Below are 14,488 nucleotides of genomic sequence, written 5' to 3'. Positions count from 1 at the left end.
ATTTTTTGGTGTGTTTGGGAGGAGGCATTGTTTCATTAACCTTCACGGAACTGACAGTGATAATACCTCCCTTCAAGTATAGGTTTTCCTGTGGATTTTTAAAACTTTCTTTCTAGTTTTCTGAATTCCATCTCCAAAAAAAACCCAAAAGCTACAGGGTGTTAGAAATGCTTCCTTTACATAACTAGACCCCTCTGGTGGTATTTTATTTAGAAGTTCAGAGGTCCGTAGAGAGACTTCCAAAGCTCTCAACATAGAGACATCCAGGCTTTGTAACTTGCAGGTAACATGCATGTAGAGGAGTAGCAATATTTCTGAATGCTTTTTCACAGCGACGGAAAAATGTTTCTGGTATACATTATTGATGACATGTGTATACCTTACAGCGTCAGTTCAGTTGTTACCTCTTGCAGGTTCGGGAATGGAAAAATGAAGGCAGCAAAAGATACATGTGCACTGGCCGGCCTGGCTGGTTGACTGTATCACTTCGTGTTGGAAAGTATAAGAAGATTCATAAGAACATCATGATCAACTTAATGGATGTTCTGGAAGTGGACAGTGAAAGACAGGTAACAGATTCATCACAAAGCTTTCATAGTAATGAAGTTTACGGCTTTTTTTACTCTATTTGTAGCTGAAGAGGAGATTAGGTTCCATAAAGAACAAAGGATTTTTGCAGCAGTAGACCCACCAAATTTCAGGTTTTACAGTGTGTGCTTGGATCATTCTATCCAAAAAAACAGCATATGGAATTGCTTAGCTTTTATGTGCTGAAGTCTAAAAGACCAGATTGATTTATGGTTTTGGGGACTGAGCAACAAGATGTTGAGGCAGAGGAGGAATCACTAAACAGTTTCAACTATTTTTAGTAGTGCTCTTAGGAAAGTCAGTCTCTGAATTCTGATAACAGATGGAAGTACAATCCAGTTAGCCCTATTTTGTCATCGTTAATGCTGAACACTTAATTTATGTTTGGTGGGGGGAATTGGGTTTTTTTGCTTTTTAGGTTGTTCGTGTGGAACCTCTGGTGACCATGGGCCAGTTGACTGCCCACCTGAATCCCATGGGCTGGACTATTCCTGTGGTACCAGAGCTTGATGATCTTACAGTAGGTAAGGATCGTTGTGGTGACAAGAGACTCATTTGCTGCATTTTCCTTAGCTTTTTATGCAGTAACACGTTGCATTATTCTAAAGGTTCCGGAAATACTCTGTTGAACCTTACGTTCTGTTGTGGTATTTATCTTGTAAGCGCTTTCTTTTTTTTTTTTTTTTTAAAATAGTCTTAAAAGTCATGCCCAGAGCTTAAAAGTGGGGTTTTGTTCTCGTAAACCACCTTCATTTTGGAGTGTGTTTCATTTGATTTGTTATGTGCTCTCTTGATAAGGTGGCCTGATCATGGGAACTGGCATTGAGTCTTCATCCCATATATATGGACTTTTTCAACATACCTGTGTGGCCTATGAACTTGTTCTTGCTGATGGAAGCCTTGTGAGATGTTCACCAGTAAGACAAAATGTTATTTTGCTATCATTTACAATGTCGTTGACAGTTATCGGTATGGATATATGATTTAGTATGACATACTTTTTGCAGACTGAAAATTCAGACCTATTTTATGCAGTGCCTTGGTCTTGTGGTACTCTGGGTTTCCTGGTTGCAGCAGAAATAAAAATGATTCCTGCCAAGAAATATGTCAAAATACATTATGAGCCCGTGAGAGGACTGCAGAAGATTTGTGAAAAGTTTACTGAAGAATCTAAGAAAAAGGAGAATAGTTTTGTGGAAGGACTTGTTTATTCTTTGGAAGAAGCAGTCATCATGACAGGAGTCTTGACTGATGAAGCTGAGCAAAGCAAAGTAAGTAAAGGGAAGTTACTAACAAAGAAAAAAAAATAGCCCCAAAATTTAACTGAAGCTGTACAATATGCCAGTATAAAACCAGAATCATTATAAGATTGGAACAATCTCTTAACATGGGATTAAAAACTATATCTATCCGTCAGAGTATTTTAAATTACAGCTCATGTTACTATAACAGTCTCTGTACTCTAAATCTGTTCAATTGATAAGAAATGACCCACTAATTTCATTATTCTAGCAAATAATTTAGTCTACAGCCTTTTCATTGCAGTACCTAAGGAGGGAGAGAAGTATCTTTTCTCATATACAGAAAAATGCTGTTTTAAACTGCAGTTATTCAGAGTAACTCTTTTCCCAGCAAGCTTTTAATACACTTAATATTGGTAAAACACATCAGGGACATTTACAGGAGGGACATGCTAACTGTTCACTGCATCCCTCAACCTGGATGTTTCTCCTGTGCCATAATGAGACTTTTGATTAACGATGGGTTGAGAGATCAGTATTTTAGGAATCCTGTTCTGTCACATTCATGGTCCCTTAATTAGCTTGTAACCTGCAAGCCTTAGCAAGCCTTGTTTAAATTAAACCTTAATGGCCAGAAAGGTAAGAAGGAGCCATGCATGTGGAGAAATGAAGGCTCCCTAGATCTCTGGTGACAGTCTCATTCAAACTTCACAGAGAGTGTAACATTGATTCTTCACAGTAAAGGTACTTGGGGACATACTTAATGTTGTCTAGTAAGGTGTAACTGTTACCTGTGTTGGTGTTTGCTAATGAATGCATGTTTTCTTGTAGATAAACAGAATTGGCAACTACTACAAGCCGTGGTTCTTTAAGCATGTGGAGAAGTATTTGAAAGCTGACAGGACTGGAATAGAATACATTCCCTCAAGACATTATTACCATAGACATACACGCAGTATCTTCTGGGAGCTCCAAGTAAGACCAGTTCCAAAATTAAAATAACATCTGCAGGAAGGTACTCTGCACTTTCCCAGTGTAGGTACAATGTACCTTCTTCCCCTTGGCAACACTTCTGTCTTTCATGGCAGAAAAAACCTGAAGTTTATGGCACATTTAAAAGTCCTGCATTTGGGCAAAACAAATCCAAAGGCATTTCTTTAGATATAAGGCGTTATACCATAACCTCCTAATTTCCCTTTTAGTGCTTTTCTGAATTCAGACGTTAAGTACGTATTTCAGCATTAAGCTTTTATACCTACAAAGTGATTTTCAAAGACAGATGGTGGAAAAAACACGAATGTGAAATTATGGCTGAAAACTTTCCCTGCCTAAACTCAGAATAGTAATTATGCAGTAAGGTCATTAATTTGGATTTCATAAATGTATTTGTTGTCATGTGCATTTATGCAAAACTTTATTTGGCATTATGAAAGGTTCCCATTGCTACATTTTGAATCTCTGGAGTGAGATACCGGATCCTTTCAGCTCCCAGAGAAGTTAAACAGGAGTTGGCTGTGCAGGAAGTGCTTAAAATTTTACAGCATTAAAATTCTTTTAAGAACTGATCTTCTATGTGTTTATTCTTGCAAGAGTTCTGTAAGTTTAGCTTCTTATGCACGCCTGCCTTAGCTGTTTTAAGGTAATAGCCTACTGTTCTCTGAACTTCATTCTCTGAAAGTATTTGGGGCTGAGTATGTTGTGATTCATATGACTGAAAATCAATTGTCGTAAGTAGGGGAGGTTTAGGGCAGGGCTGTGTAGTTAAGTTCAGGCCAGGCCTCTCTTATTTGCTCATATTTGTATTATAGTAGTTTAGGAAAAGTATCAGCAGTTACATTTATTGAAAATCCAGCTTAATACTCCTCTGAGGACTCTGAAGTATAGTCTTTTGGTTCACTTACACATTCTTAAGTCAAACTTTTTTTCTTTCCTCTTTAAAGGATATCATTCCTTTTGGCAATAACCCTGTTTTCCGTTACCTGTTTGGCTGGATGGTTCCTCCAAAAATCTCGCTATTAAAACTCACCCAAGGAGAAGCTATTCGAAAGCTGTACGAGCAACACCATGTTGTACAGGACATGTTGGTGCCAATGAAGAGCCTTGAAAAATCTATCCAAACCTTCCACGTTGACCTTAATGTAAGAACACATGTTTTTAAAATGCAGCAAATCTTGGACTGTGTGTAATAAGAACTGTGACTGTTGATCTTAAGACATCATAGTCTGCTTGTGTAAAAGGTCGTTATTGTATCCTGGGGAGTACTGTGCTTTGCGAGTCTATGATGCAAGGCTGCAGAAAAAATGAACCCGACTTTCTGAAAAAAAGAGTAAGAAAAAGTGAGATTCAAACTTTAGTAGAAGGCCAACACTTCTACAAGATTTTGTCCCTTAGTAAAACTTGGACTGATTTTTCTTTCACCTAAAATGACTGGCAGTCTCACTAAACCTCAACTGTGGGAATTAATTTCCCTTTCTTGCTTTTATTTCTGAATTTATTTTAGTTAGTATAAGAAGTACAATTTTGGACTGACCTGGAAAAGAAAACTCTTTGTTCTCTTTTTACTCAGAATGCGTATTCAGTTGTTGCTTTGGGACCAGGGATGTTGGGTTTGTTTTTTTTTTTTTCATTTCAAATATATAAGGGGGAGGAGATGTAATTCTAGGAGGACACAGCACATATTCTGAGCATCTCAATCTATTTGTGTTACGGTCATTAGAAATTGCAACTAAGAAACACAGCAAGACGGTTGGAAAGGGAGAGCTGTGTATTGGGAAGAAGTCCTCTTAACTCTTCATTTTGTCACCTTTATTGAGAGATAGCATAAAGGATTGTTTTGTTAAAAATAAGTGACAAAGTGTTTTCTTACTTCTGCAGGTGTACCCTCTTTGGTTATGTCCTTTCATATTGCCCAATAATCCTGGTATGGTCCACCCAAAAGGGGATGAAGCAGAACTCTACGTGGATATAGGAGCTTATGGAGAGCCCAAAAGGAAACAATTTGAAGCCAGGGCTTCAATGAGGCAAATGGAAAAGTTTGTCAGAAGTGTGCATGGGTAAGGATCCCACTCCTTAGAATAGCAGTAATGCCATATAATTTACACCCATGTGGGTTAGTCACAGTTATTTAATCCCACAGCGCTTTAATATTGAAATAATTTAAGAACCACAATAATTGAAAACTAATTTTAATTGCTGATTTTGATGTTACAATTTTTAAATATGATTTCACTTTCATTATTTGATTGCAAAACCAAACAAACAAACTGAAGTTCTTCCAGTATATTTGGGAGCTGCGTAGCTTCAGGTCACCTGTGCATCCTTTCAGCTCCGGGCTGCTCTGGGAGTAGAGTCTCTGCTGCAACAAAATACATCCGTGCACCCAGGTGCAGAAAGACCTCGGCAAGTCTGTACTGACTGCGCATAAACCAGTTGCTATCCAAAACGGTGTTAGCGTGGGTCGGTCACCGCTCTCAGCAAGGCTGGCTACCCCAGCCCTCAGGAAAGCAGCCGCTGAGCTTGCGTACTGAGGCTGACTTGTTTCAGGCGGGTTCAGGGCAGGGGCAGAGCAAGTTGTGTTGGCCACAGTCACTGCAGGAATCCCACAGGGTGTTAAAGTCTGGAGAGCTTCCCTGCCTGCCCTTGGGACTGTTCTCCCTGCAGTCCTTGCAGTGTCATGCAGCAGCTGTGCCCCGTCCTTGCGCTGGTGTGTCCTTGCATGGGGAGGCCAGCCTTGACTCTTCCCTGCAGTCCCTGTGCGGTGGTGGGAGTCTTTCCTCCCTGACAACTCGTACTTCCATAGCTTCCATTTCCCTGCCCCGATTCTTGTTACATAGGACCGCAGTAGGCGTGAGATATGTGCCCACCATCTGTCACAGACTCGTGCCAGCCTAATTTGCTGTAGTAGTGTCAGTGGAGAAGCAGTTACAGGCTTGTTTCTCGGGAACAAAAAAACAACTACATGGTATTTTTACACCATCAGTATAATTTATCCACATTTCTATTTTGACCTACTTCTCAGTCTAACAGTGATTGTGTCCCATGTGGCTGAGTAACAATGACGAGTCTGCTTCGAGATGATTTGGAGAGTGTAAAATGACTTAGCTGCAATAAGTGATCTGCCAGAGAACAAAGCAACCAAAAGTTAATTTTAAGCTTTTTTTAATTACCTTGAAATTAATCTTTTAATCTAAAGCTCTTTACAAACAAAGTTTTGTTTCTTCTCTACCTGTCATTGGGAAATGAAAAATGGATAAATGCTTAATCTTAGAGTTTTGTAATCACACACAACAATAGAGCTTTTATGTAACAGTTTGTGTTTTGCTGCTGTACTCTGATGCTGGCTGCATTTTAGAGAGCAGAGTATGAAAGTAAGGAAGAGTCCACAGCTAAATAAGGATTTTGTTTATTTTTGTAAATGGACCTTTGTTACACTTCTTTTACACTATAAATTTATCTTCTCGGCCTGGTCTGATTTGGCAGGCTTTTGCCTTCCTGGTTGCATTCTCAATGTCCAGTTCAAAGAGACCGTAAAAAGTCAAAGAATGTATTGTTACATCTGCCTTGAATGCGTTTTATAATGCAGGCTAATACGAGATGCCATGATTGTACCTCCATGGATCATAAGAAAGCATGCAGAAAAAATACGTCCTTTTTTTTAAGCTGGAATTAAAGGGTTTTGAATGGAAGACAAAGGAAAGCAGGCTTTCCAAAGCAGTTAGAAAAGTATTTGTCAGGGAGAATTTAGGTTACATGTGGTTTTTTGGTGCAAGGGGCCAGGCTCTTGATTTGGGGGAACTTTCGAAGATCTCTCTAGACTTGTGTTTCTGTGGACACAAGTTGTTATTATACAAGTCGTCAGAAGATTTGGCTGCACGTGTTTAGGATGTCCAAACATGAACCGCTGTTTTATATGCATTTTTTAGTCCTTCTCCTTTTCTCTTTGTAGTAGCAAAACTAATGAAAGTATCAATACGTTGATGGCTAAAGAAGTGTTCTGAACCATATTTTAAAAGCAACAGTTATTTTAATTGCTTTCTTTTCCCATCTTCCCCTTCACCAAAATGACTGTAGCAATATTCTGCTGTTTTCACCATTACATGTTATTTCCTCTTGGAAAAGAGATCATGGTGATGTTAAATCCACAAAATATAATTGGCTGAGTGTCCCAGTGTAGTCCATGTGAGCAATTATATTTGCTTGTTTTTAAAAAGCATTTTTGATGGGTTTTTTTGTTGAATATTTGCTATTCATAGCTTGCCCTGAATTTTTTTTTAGTATTCTATTTCAAATCTTGAGGCACAATTAATACTGAATTTCTGTCTCTTTTGGTGTTTTTTTTCCCTCTCCAGTTTCCAGATGCTGTATGCAGATTGCTATATGACCCGTGAGGAGTTCTGGGACATGTTTGATGGTTCGTTATACCACAAGCTGAGGGAGCAAATGAATTGCAAGGATGCCTTTCCGGAAGTGTATGACAAAATCTGCAAAGCTGCGAGGCACTGAGCCTGGATGATCTAATCAAGCAATCAGGGAAAGATGAATTTACCTGTAGCTAGTCAGTATATCCTTTTAAAAAAAAGCTTTATTGCTCTCCAAATAAGCTCATTCTTGTTGATGTTTAAAGATACGAATTCCTGCTTTATAAATTTATGTTTAGTATTTCTTCGTATGTTTTAAAACCAATTTTCCAAACTCAAAGTGATTGTTTTTAAGAGATCTTAAGTGCTAGCCTTTGTATCTAATGTAGTGACGTAGGTGAATTCACCTATTTCCTAGCATAAGAAAAATAATTGGAAAGGAAGAAGATACTGGGGTTACACCAGCTGTATACTATAGCTATATTTAACATTACTTTTGAAAATGGTAAGGAGGGCTCAGAAATAGGTGCCAAAGCTGAACGTGTTGTAAAATTAATCATGATGTTAAAAACATTTGCCTCCAGTCAGTAACCTGTAGAACAGCTTAGCGATGGTACTGTCATCTTCCGGCTGTGCAGCGCTGCATGATGTTGTGTGGTACTATACCGCTTGGGTTATACCGAACTATAATCTCGAGCAGTTAAACTCCCTAACAGTGGCTTCAGTTTCAAAACTGAGCATTGAGGTGTGAAGAAAATGCTTTTTACTTGTGCCTATCAGATTTGTACTGATTTTGAATATAAAGTGTAAGTGGGTGTAGGTTTTAGGTACTTTGTAATTGACTAACAGTGCATTGGTTTTTTGCCCCAAAATACCAATGTTCTGGCTTCGCAGACTACTGAAAAAATTGCTGCTGTTTCATATAGCCAAGTTTTAATTTCCGTTTTTACTCGTTGTGGGTCAGTTTATTTGGATTTTTTTTGTTTTGTTTTTGGGGGTTTGGGGGGGCGGGGTTTGGTTGTTGCTTAATTTTGGTGCCTTATAAATACTCAGTTGGAGGAAGACATGGGTTATTTCAGACTGTTCTGTCCTGGCCAGTAGGAAAAGGAAGTCAAGACTTTGTTTATACGAAGCTTGTTAGAGCAAGTGGCTGTGGATAAGAAGAACTCTTGTTGTGAATCTTGATACACACAGGCTTTGGTTCTGACTCGAGTGACATTTCTGCTTTTCGTTTTAGCTGGATTAGATTGATAGGCTTTGTAAAAGGACTGTTTCAGTCACCTGGAGTGGAAATCAACAGCAAGTACTGTTCAGTTCCCCCTTCTGCTGCTCACTGGTGAAAACGGCACAGTCACGCACTTCATACGGTCAAGTGTAGAAGTGTGGAAATGTTTTGACCCTGTAGCGAGAAACACAGTTCCAAACCAAGCCCATCTCTTGTCCAAGCGGTACTTTAAATTGTTACTTGAAACCTTGCTGAGCTTGAGGGAAAAGAAAGTAGTTTTCTTGAGGTTGCATCATGAAGAACTTTTTAAACAGTTACCAGAGGGAGGCGTTGTAATTTTTATATCAGTGCTAAACCAATGATTTTATTTATTGATAGATGGATGTTTATGGTCCAGATGAAACCAATGATAAAGCAGTAACAAGAAGAAGTTTGGCCTATTACTCGGTGATGCATGCTGGGCAAATTGTGTGCAAATAAGGCACCCCTTAAAATCCCATGCAGGGGACTGGTAGCAGGCGCAGCTGGCCAAGGGGAGATGCAGCAGTGCTGCCCAAGCCACGGGGCTGGGCAGGAGCTGTGTCAGTGATCCAGGAGTGTCTGCTACACCGTTCCAGGCTTTGGGGTACACAGGAAGGCAAACACTGATTCTCGGGGTGTAACCTGCCCTCCTGCCCCTGTGAGGGAAGCGGCACAAGAGCAGTTTCCTTGTCCCTGGGGCAAAGCTACAATTGAGCCCAGTGCTTGCAAGAGAATCTGCACAGAGCAAGAATGAGTTTGGTTAGCTTTTAAAGGGCGATGTTAAAACAGCTAGAGGATATGCAAATACTTTTACTTTGGTTGTGTTTCTCTCACTTACATACTGGTGATCTTTAAGTATGCACTCTTGTTTTTTCGCTCCTTAATTTATTGGCAAACTTTGTATGATGTGATTGGGTACTGTAACTGTATCAGTCACACACATGCACATGCATAATTACTGCTGCTCTTAATTTTTGGTTGTACGGGCTGTTTAAAATAAAGATCTAGCCAGCGTACTGTTCAAAGTGGTGTCTTCTAATGAACGATTGCTTCACTTCTCAACAGCTGCGTTCATCATTTCTGGTGCTTATTGTATTGTTACAAACGGTCAGCGATTATGAGAAGAGCTGCTGTCTGGGTAAGAGACCAGAGGCATTGCGTGGTGGTTGGGAGATGAGGAGCCTAGTGCTGCAAACAGCTTTGAAGGAATGTCTTTGAAGTCTGTAAGTCTACCCTTATCTCTGGCACCTGTACAGAACAAACATGTTATAGCTGAGCCTTAACCTTTCAGTTACGCCCACTAACTCCACATAGCCTCATCATGTCAATTATCCTGATTGTTTTTCCCCCCTCACCTCATTCTTTCCCTGTGACGTTTTGTCCAAGGAGGACAAAACCCTATTTTGGATTTAGGTGCTACAGCCATTGACATGGATAGCTACTTCATTCTTCTCACTTCACGCTAATAAACCTAATCCCTGATTTGAATGATCAGCCACAGAAGTGAGGATGAAGATTCAGTGCCCTCTTCAGCCTGAGGAGTTTCACATCCACATCTTCTGTTTCCTTGAAAGATGCCTTCACAGCAGCAATGTAGGCTTAGTCAGAGGTATTCCTGCCCCTCCCTTGGCCACAGCTGGTGCATCCTCTTCCAATGCTCTTTTCCCAGAGAGAAGCTCCTGGGTTTTCTCCTGAAATCCAGGCTGCCAAATGCCTCAACCCCACTGAAGCCACAGTTCAGGTGCCAAAGGCCCGAGTTCCTTTAATCACATTCTTTGTTGGCCCTGACTCAGGCTGCATTTCACAATCCTCCCTTGTTGCCCCAGCAGTATTTCTGTAGCCTGCACTCACCCACGTCACTGCTCAGGCGTTTCCCTTCAGAGACCTCCTTCCTCCTCTGCTTGCCTCTCTAGAACAATAATCAGTATTTCCTTAAATCACTGTAGTTTTACCTGTGTTCAATTATCTCCCCCACCAAAGGATAATTGCAGATTAATTAGCATACTTAATCAGCCACAACTAACACATAATTACACCTAGATTTAATTATTCCAGTCTGGTCTAAACACTAGTACAAGATTTCATGAAGGTTAACTCTAAGTGAACCAGTGTACTCCCAGTACACTTTTATGGCCGTCCTTTGTTACCACCCACACAGCTCTCCGTTTCACTTTCTCCGTTGCCTCTAGGTTTTAATATCCTACAAAATTTGGAACGATGACACTAAATTCCCCCCAATTCCCTCCAGCTGCTTATAAACATTTGCATTGTCAATTCAAGTGAAGCTGTATGTTGCAGCTCGTGACGAAGATCGTCACACACAGCTACTTGGAAGACGGCAGGACCAGGGGACAGGTACGTAGGCAGGTGCCGAAGGCCTGACTAACGACTTTGCCACAGTACTGCTTTCTCAGACCCGGCTTGCCGTTGAGTTGTACTGGTGGAGCTGGGGGCATTCGGCAGTGGTAACACCACCATGCCCGTAACAGGTATGTGCAACTTCTTCCAGTAGCACCATTTGAAAGGAAATGTTTAATATTGAGTAAGCTGCGCGTGCCAGCAGACCTTCCTTCGGAGGACATGCAGTACCTGGCATCCTCTTCTCATATGTGTCGCTTTTATAAAGTCCAAGGTGGAAATAATTAATTACTCAACAGAAAAGTTAGACTGCTGATTGGCTAAGAGTGTTTTATTACCACAGAAAAAGACTTGAGTTGTTTCCTATCTCTTGACTTGCATGCCAGCATGCTGTATTTTCATCTACCGAGTCTCATCCGCTGGCACGTCTGCCATTTACTCATGGATTTGGGCTTCCCAGCACCATCTTACGATTGGAAAACAGCAGTGATTTCTTCAGAGGTATCTGGACAACATGGAGCAGAAATCAAATCACTCCAGTTGTTTTTAGCAACAGGCTTGAGCCGCTCGCTGTGGAAAGAGGATGCGATTGAGTGGGATCAAATTACTGGCTGGATTAATCTCATTAGTCTTAATGAGCATGGAGGTGAACAGAGCTCTTAAAAGCCTGGCTATTCCCTAGAAAGCACAGCTGTAACTTGAAAAGTGATTTTGGAGCTAGTGCTATTTGATCAGAGAGATGCATTTGAATTCCAAGTCCTGCTCACTGTTCAGATTTCTTTTTTATTCCTACTGGAAGTGCAAAATTAACAAAGCTGGGCAATATTGAAAGCTAGATTTCATTGTCCTTTCTCCATCATAGGATAGCTAACTTCTGGCTGCCCCGCTGAAAGCTGCCGAGTTATATTCAGCCAAGACCAATTTCTAACTACTCTCTGGAGATCAAGAAAAACCTTTGCAGAGCTGTCAGCCCGTAGTGCCACCGCAGCAGTTTGCTAATCTTGGCCACAAGCAAAGGTGAGAGCGGAGGGCTATCCTGAGGTCTCTCATTAGTATAGTTCCTAACTGCTTCACAGGGTTTTCACGCTAGCGATTTCAAAGCCCTTTGTGGTGGAAGTGAGCCTTGTTATCTTCTTTCCTCAGATGGGTACACCAAGGCACAGCCTGAGAAGGTGATTTTTGTTCGGGGCTGTTGAGCAGTCCAGTGCCGGCGCTGGGAATGAGTCCAGACAGCCTGATTATCCATCCACCTCCCAGTTCCTTCCCAGGCTGCCTCCTCTAACTCGATGGAAACTATTTGCCTACACCTCCGCTGCAGGCAAACTGCATTTCACAAGATACAACAGCCACCTTGGCATCTGTGAAGTGCCTTGAGAGCCAGTAGGTCTTTAACCCTCCCATTACCCCTATGCGGTGGGGAAGCATGAAGGTCTCCTCGCTTTCCCGGGAGGGGAGAGGTGCAGCGATACCAACCTCCCTGTCCACAGAGGGAACCTGCGGTGGGGCTGGCGAGTGTTTCTCAGTCCTGATCTAGTGCTTTAACTACACGATCGTCCCATCTCACATCAGTTGTAGTGTCAGTAACGTGCACTCAGTCTCCCCAGAGCTGCTCAAGATGATTTTCCTGTAAGCCAGTGTGAAACCACTTACAGCCCCCTTGTCTGTCAGACTTACAGCAAGTAGGCATCCCGCTTCAAGTTGCTGAGGTACCGCTGCGCGTCACACTGGTACAGGGACTGGTATCTCGTCTTCTGAGGGTATTTTTCATATTTGGTGATGTTGTAGCGACCAACGCCTACAGGGTTCTGGAAGGAGAAGGTCTCACGTGCTTCCCTATCCAGAGGCAGCATGGGGGATGTGAGTGGGGCAAAACCAGGTAATGCCTTCACGTGACCAGGCGTGCAAAAAATACAGTATGTGGCGTATCTTAACCAAACCCAGCCTATATTGCAGGGAGGGAGGAGAAGACACACTAATCGGTGTTAGCCCGGCCAGTCCCCTGCACAAGCAGTTCTTCCCATCACAGCGGTCCATAAAGAAGCCAATTAGCTCTGCGGGCTTGAGCACACTCACCAGCCGCCTACTGCTAGCTGTAGTGAAGGGCTGCCGTGTCACAACCTCCCCACTGAAATGTAATTTGTCGAGTTCCCCAGCAATTACGAAGATGTCTTCATCCTTGACCTCTTTCAAGTTGCCTGTTTCCCACTCAGCTGGGTAAAGGAGAGAAGCCACGTGGAAGCCTGCTCCTCATCCATAGCCAAGGTGGACTATTTCAGACTAAAGCTCTCCCTGTCTGCTTTGAGCCCTTCAGGCTTTGTTCTGGTTCTCCGTGGGGAAGCTGCCAAAATGAATACAGCTCCAGGAAGGAAGGGCTCCTACCTGCACTGGCTCTGCAATGTGCTGCTGATGCTGCTAGAGGAAAAACTGGCTTTCAAGCAGCAGAATGTGACTTTCTGGGAGGATACAAGGAGCTCCTGGCACCTAAAAGGACTCAAACCCAGCTGCCCTCATCCATGAAGTGCATCCGCTTGCTTGCAGCTGATGCAGAGCAAAACTAATGGGAAGGGTTGTCTGAGCATTCCTTGAAAAGGGCAAAGGCCTGAGGATGCAGGCAGAGACAACGTGGTCGCTGCTGAGCTCCCACCCCTCTGCTCAGCACCAGCCAAGCTCACCTGCCTACGGGCAGCGCGTGCTGAGTGGTGGGTACTCAGCATGCTGCTGTACGCAGGGGGCACCTTCCTCTTGACCTGGCAGGACGTTGGGCCGTGGGCTTTTATTCACCGTTTATTCTTTAGCAACATGTTCTGGGCAAGAACAACAGCACCCAGAGGGACTCATCTCCTCTCTAAAGGAGGAGTATCTGGCCAAGTCACCCAGGTTTCCTTGATGATCAAGGAAGAGAGAAAAGCACCTCCTGAGGTCAGTCTGCCCTTCTATCACAGACAGCCACCTGATGTGGGACTTCTGCCGGGGTGCTGCTCTGTTCAGAGGACACACCTGACATTTAGCTGGCTGAAGCTGGTGAGGAGTGCCCACCCTTACTTTGGCTCAGAAGAGTTTCGTCTTCTCCCAGGGGTGCTGGTAATGGATTGGGGATGGTCATGGAGGAAGCTCGGAGCCTGACCACTCCTGCATCCCTCTTTCACTGCCTTGTCCATTCACTCACCTCGTTCCCAGTAAAGAGGCGGTAGGACTTTCTGTTGAATCTCTTGGCAGATGACCAGAATGGGGGTTGGCTGGAGTACGTTGATCTCTCAACAGACTTTGGGTTGTAGGAGCCTGGCCCCACTGCATGCTGGGCAGAAGGAAACCGTTATGCTTCAGGTTGCTTGTAAAAAGAGCTGTACAACTTTGGAGAGACATCCCTCCATCCATCCATCTATCTGTCCATCCATCCATCCATCCCCCACTGGCCTAATGCATCCCCACCCCAGGCACCCGCTGCACCACCAGGGATGCTGGTGGCACTGGCCGGTGCCGATGTCCGTGCTCCCACTGACCACCTCCTTCGGGCACTGGCTGAGCGTGGCCCAGAAGATCCTCTCTGTGGGGCAGCCCGGGTTCCTCAGCAGGGTGCTGAAGCAGCCTTTCTTCTTGTTCTCCTTCAGCATCAGCTCGTCCAGGAAACCCTTGACAGTGCCAGTGCTCGGCTCGGTGCCTCTCCTCTGCCGGGACAAGGGAGCGGCGTGAGGGGCTCA

The 14,488-nt window shown here is 43.0% G+C and overlaps 2 protein-coding genes across 2 annotated transcripts in view; one reads left to right on the top strand and one right to left on the bottom strand.

Annotated features, from left to right (window-relative positions):
- The first annotated feature begins 416 nt into the window (after positions 1–416).
- Positions 417–7,830, top strand: DHCR24 (24-dehydrocholesterol reductase). Its single transcript, XM_009575297.1, has 8 exons — positions 417–569; positions 1,007–1,112; positions 1,387–1,505; positions 1,596–1,859; positions 2,661–2,804; positions 3,770–3,967; positions 4,704–4,882; positions 7,178–7,830. Exons 1-8 carry the CDS (start codon positions 450–452, stop codon positions 7,329–7,331), a joined length of 1,284 nt encoding a protein of 427 aa, XP_009573592.1. The 5' UTR covers positions 417–449; the 3' UTR covers positions 7,332–7,830.
- Positions 7,831–9,667: 1,837 nt separating this feature from the next.
- LOC104074981 (chromosome unknown open reading frame, human C1orf177) overlaps positions 9,668–14,488 on the bottom strand; it is a 6,413-nt gene continuing 1,592 nt past the window's right edge. The window contains exons 5-10 of the mRNA XM_009575299.1: positions 14,291–14,455; positions 13,957–14,085; positions 13,170–13,202; positions 12,465–12,595; positions 11,262–11,360; positions 9,668–9,680 (exon numbers count right to left, since the gene is read on the bottom strand). Of these exons, the coding sequence (XP_009573594.1) occupies positions 9,668–9,680; positions 11,262–11,360; positions 12,465–12,595; positions 13,170–13,202; positions 13,957–14,085; positions 14,291–14,455 (570 nt within the window). The remainder of the gene's footprint in view (positions 9,681–11,261; positions 11,361–12,464; positions 12,596–13,169; positions 13,203–13,956; positions 14,086–14,290; positions 14,456–14,488) is intronic.

The sequence above is a fragment of the Fulmarus glacialis genome, unplaced genomic scaffold, assembly GCF_000690835.1.
Source record: "Fulmarus glacialis isolate BGI_N327 unplaced genomic scaffold, ASM69083v1 scaffold22803, whole genome shotgun sequence".
In the NCBI taxonomy this organism is placed as follows: Eukaryota; Metazoa; Chordata; class Aves; order Procellariiformes; family Procellariidae; genus Fulmarus; species Fulmarus glacialis.
This window is presented reverse-complemented; position numbering and strand designations above follow the sequence as displayed.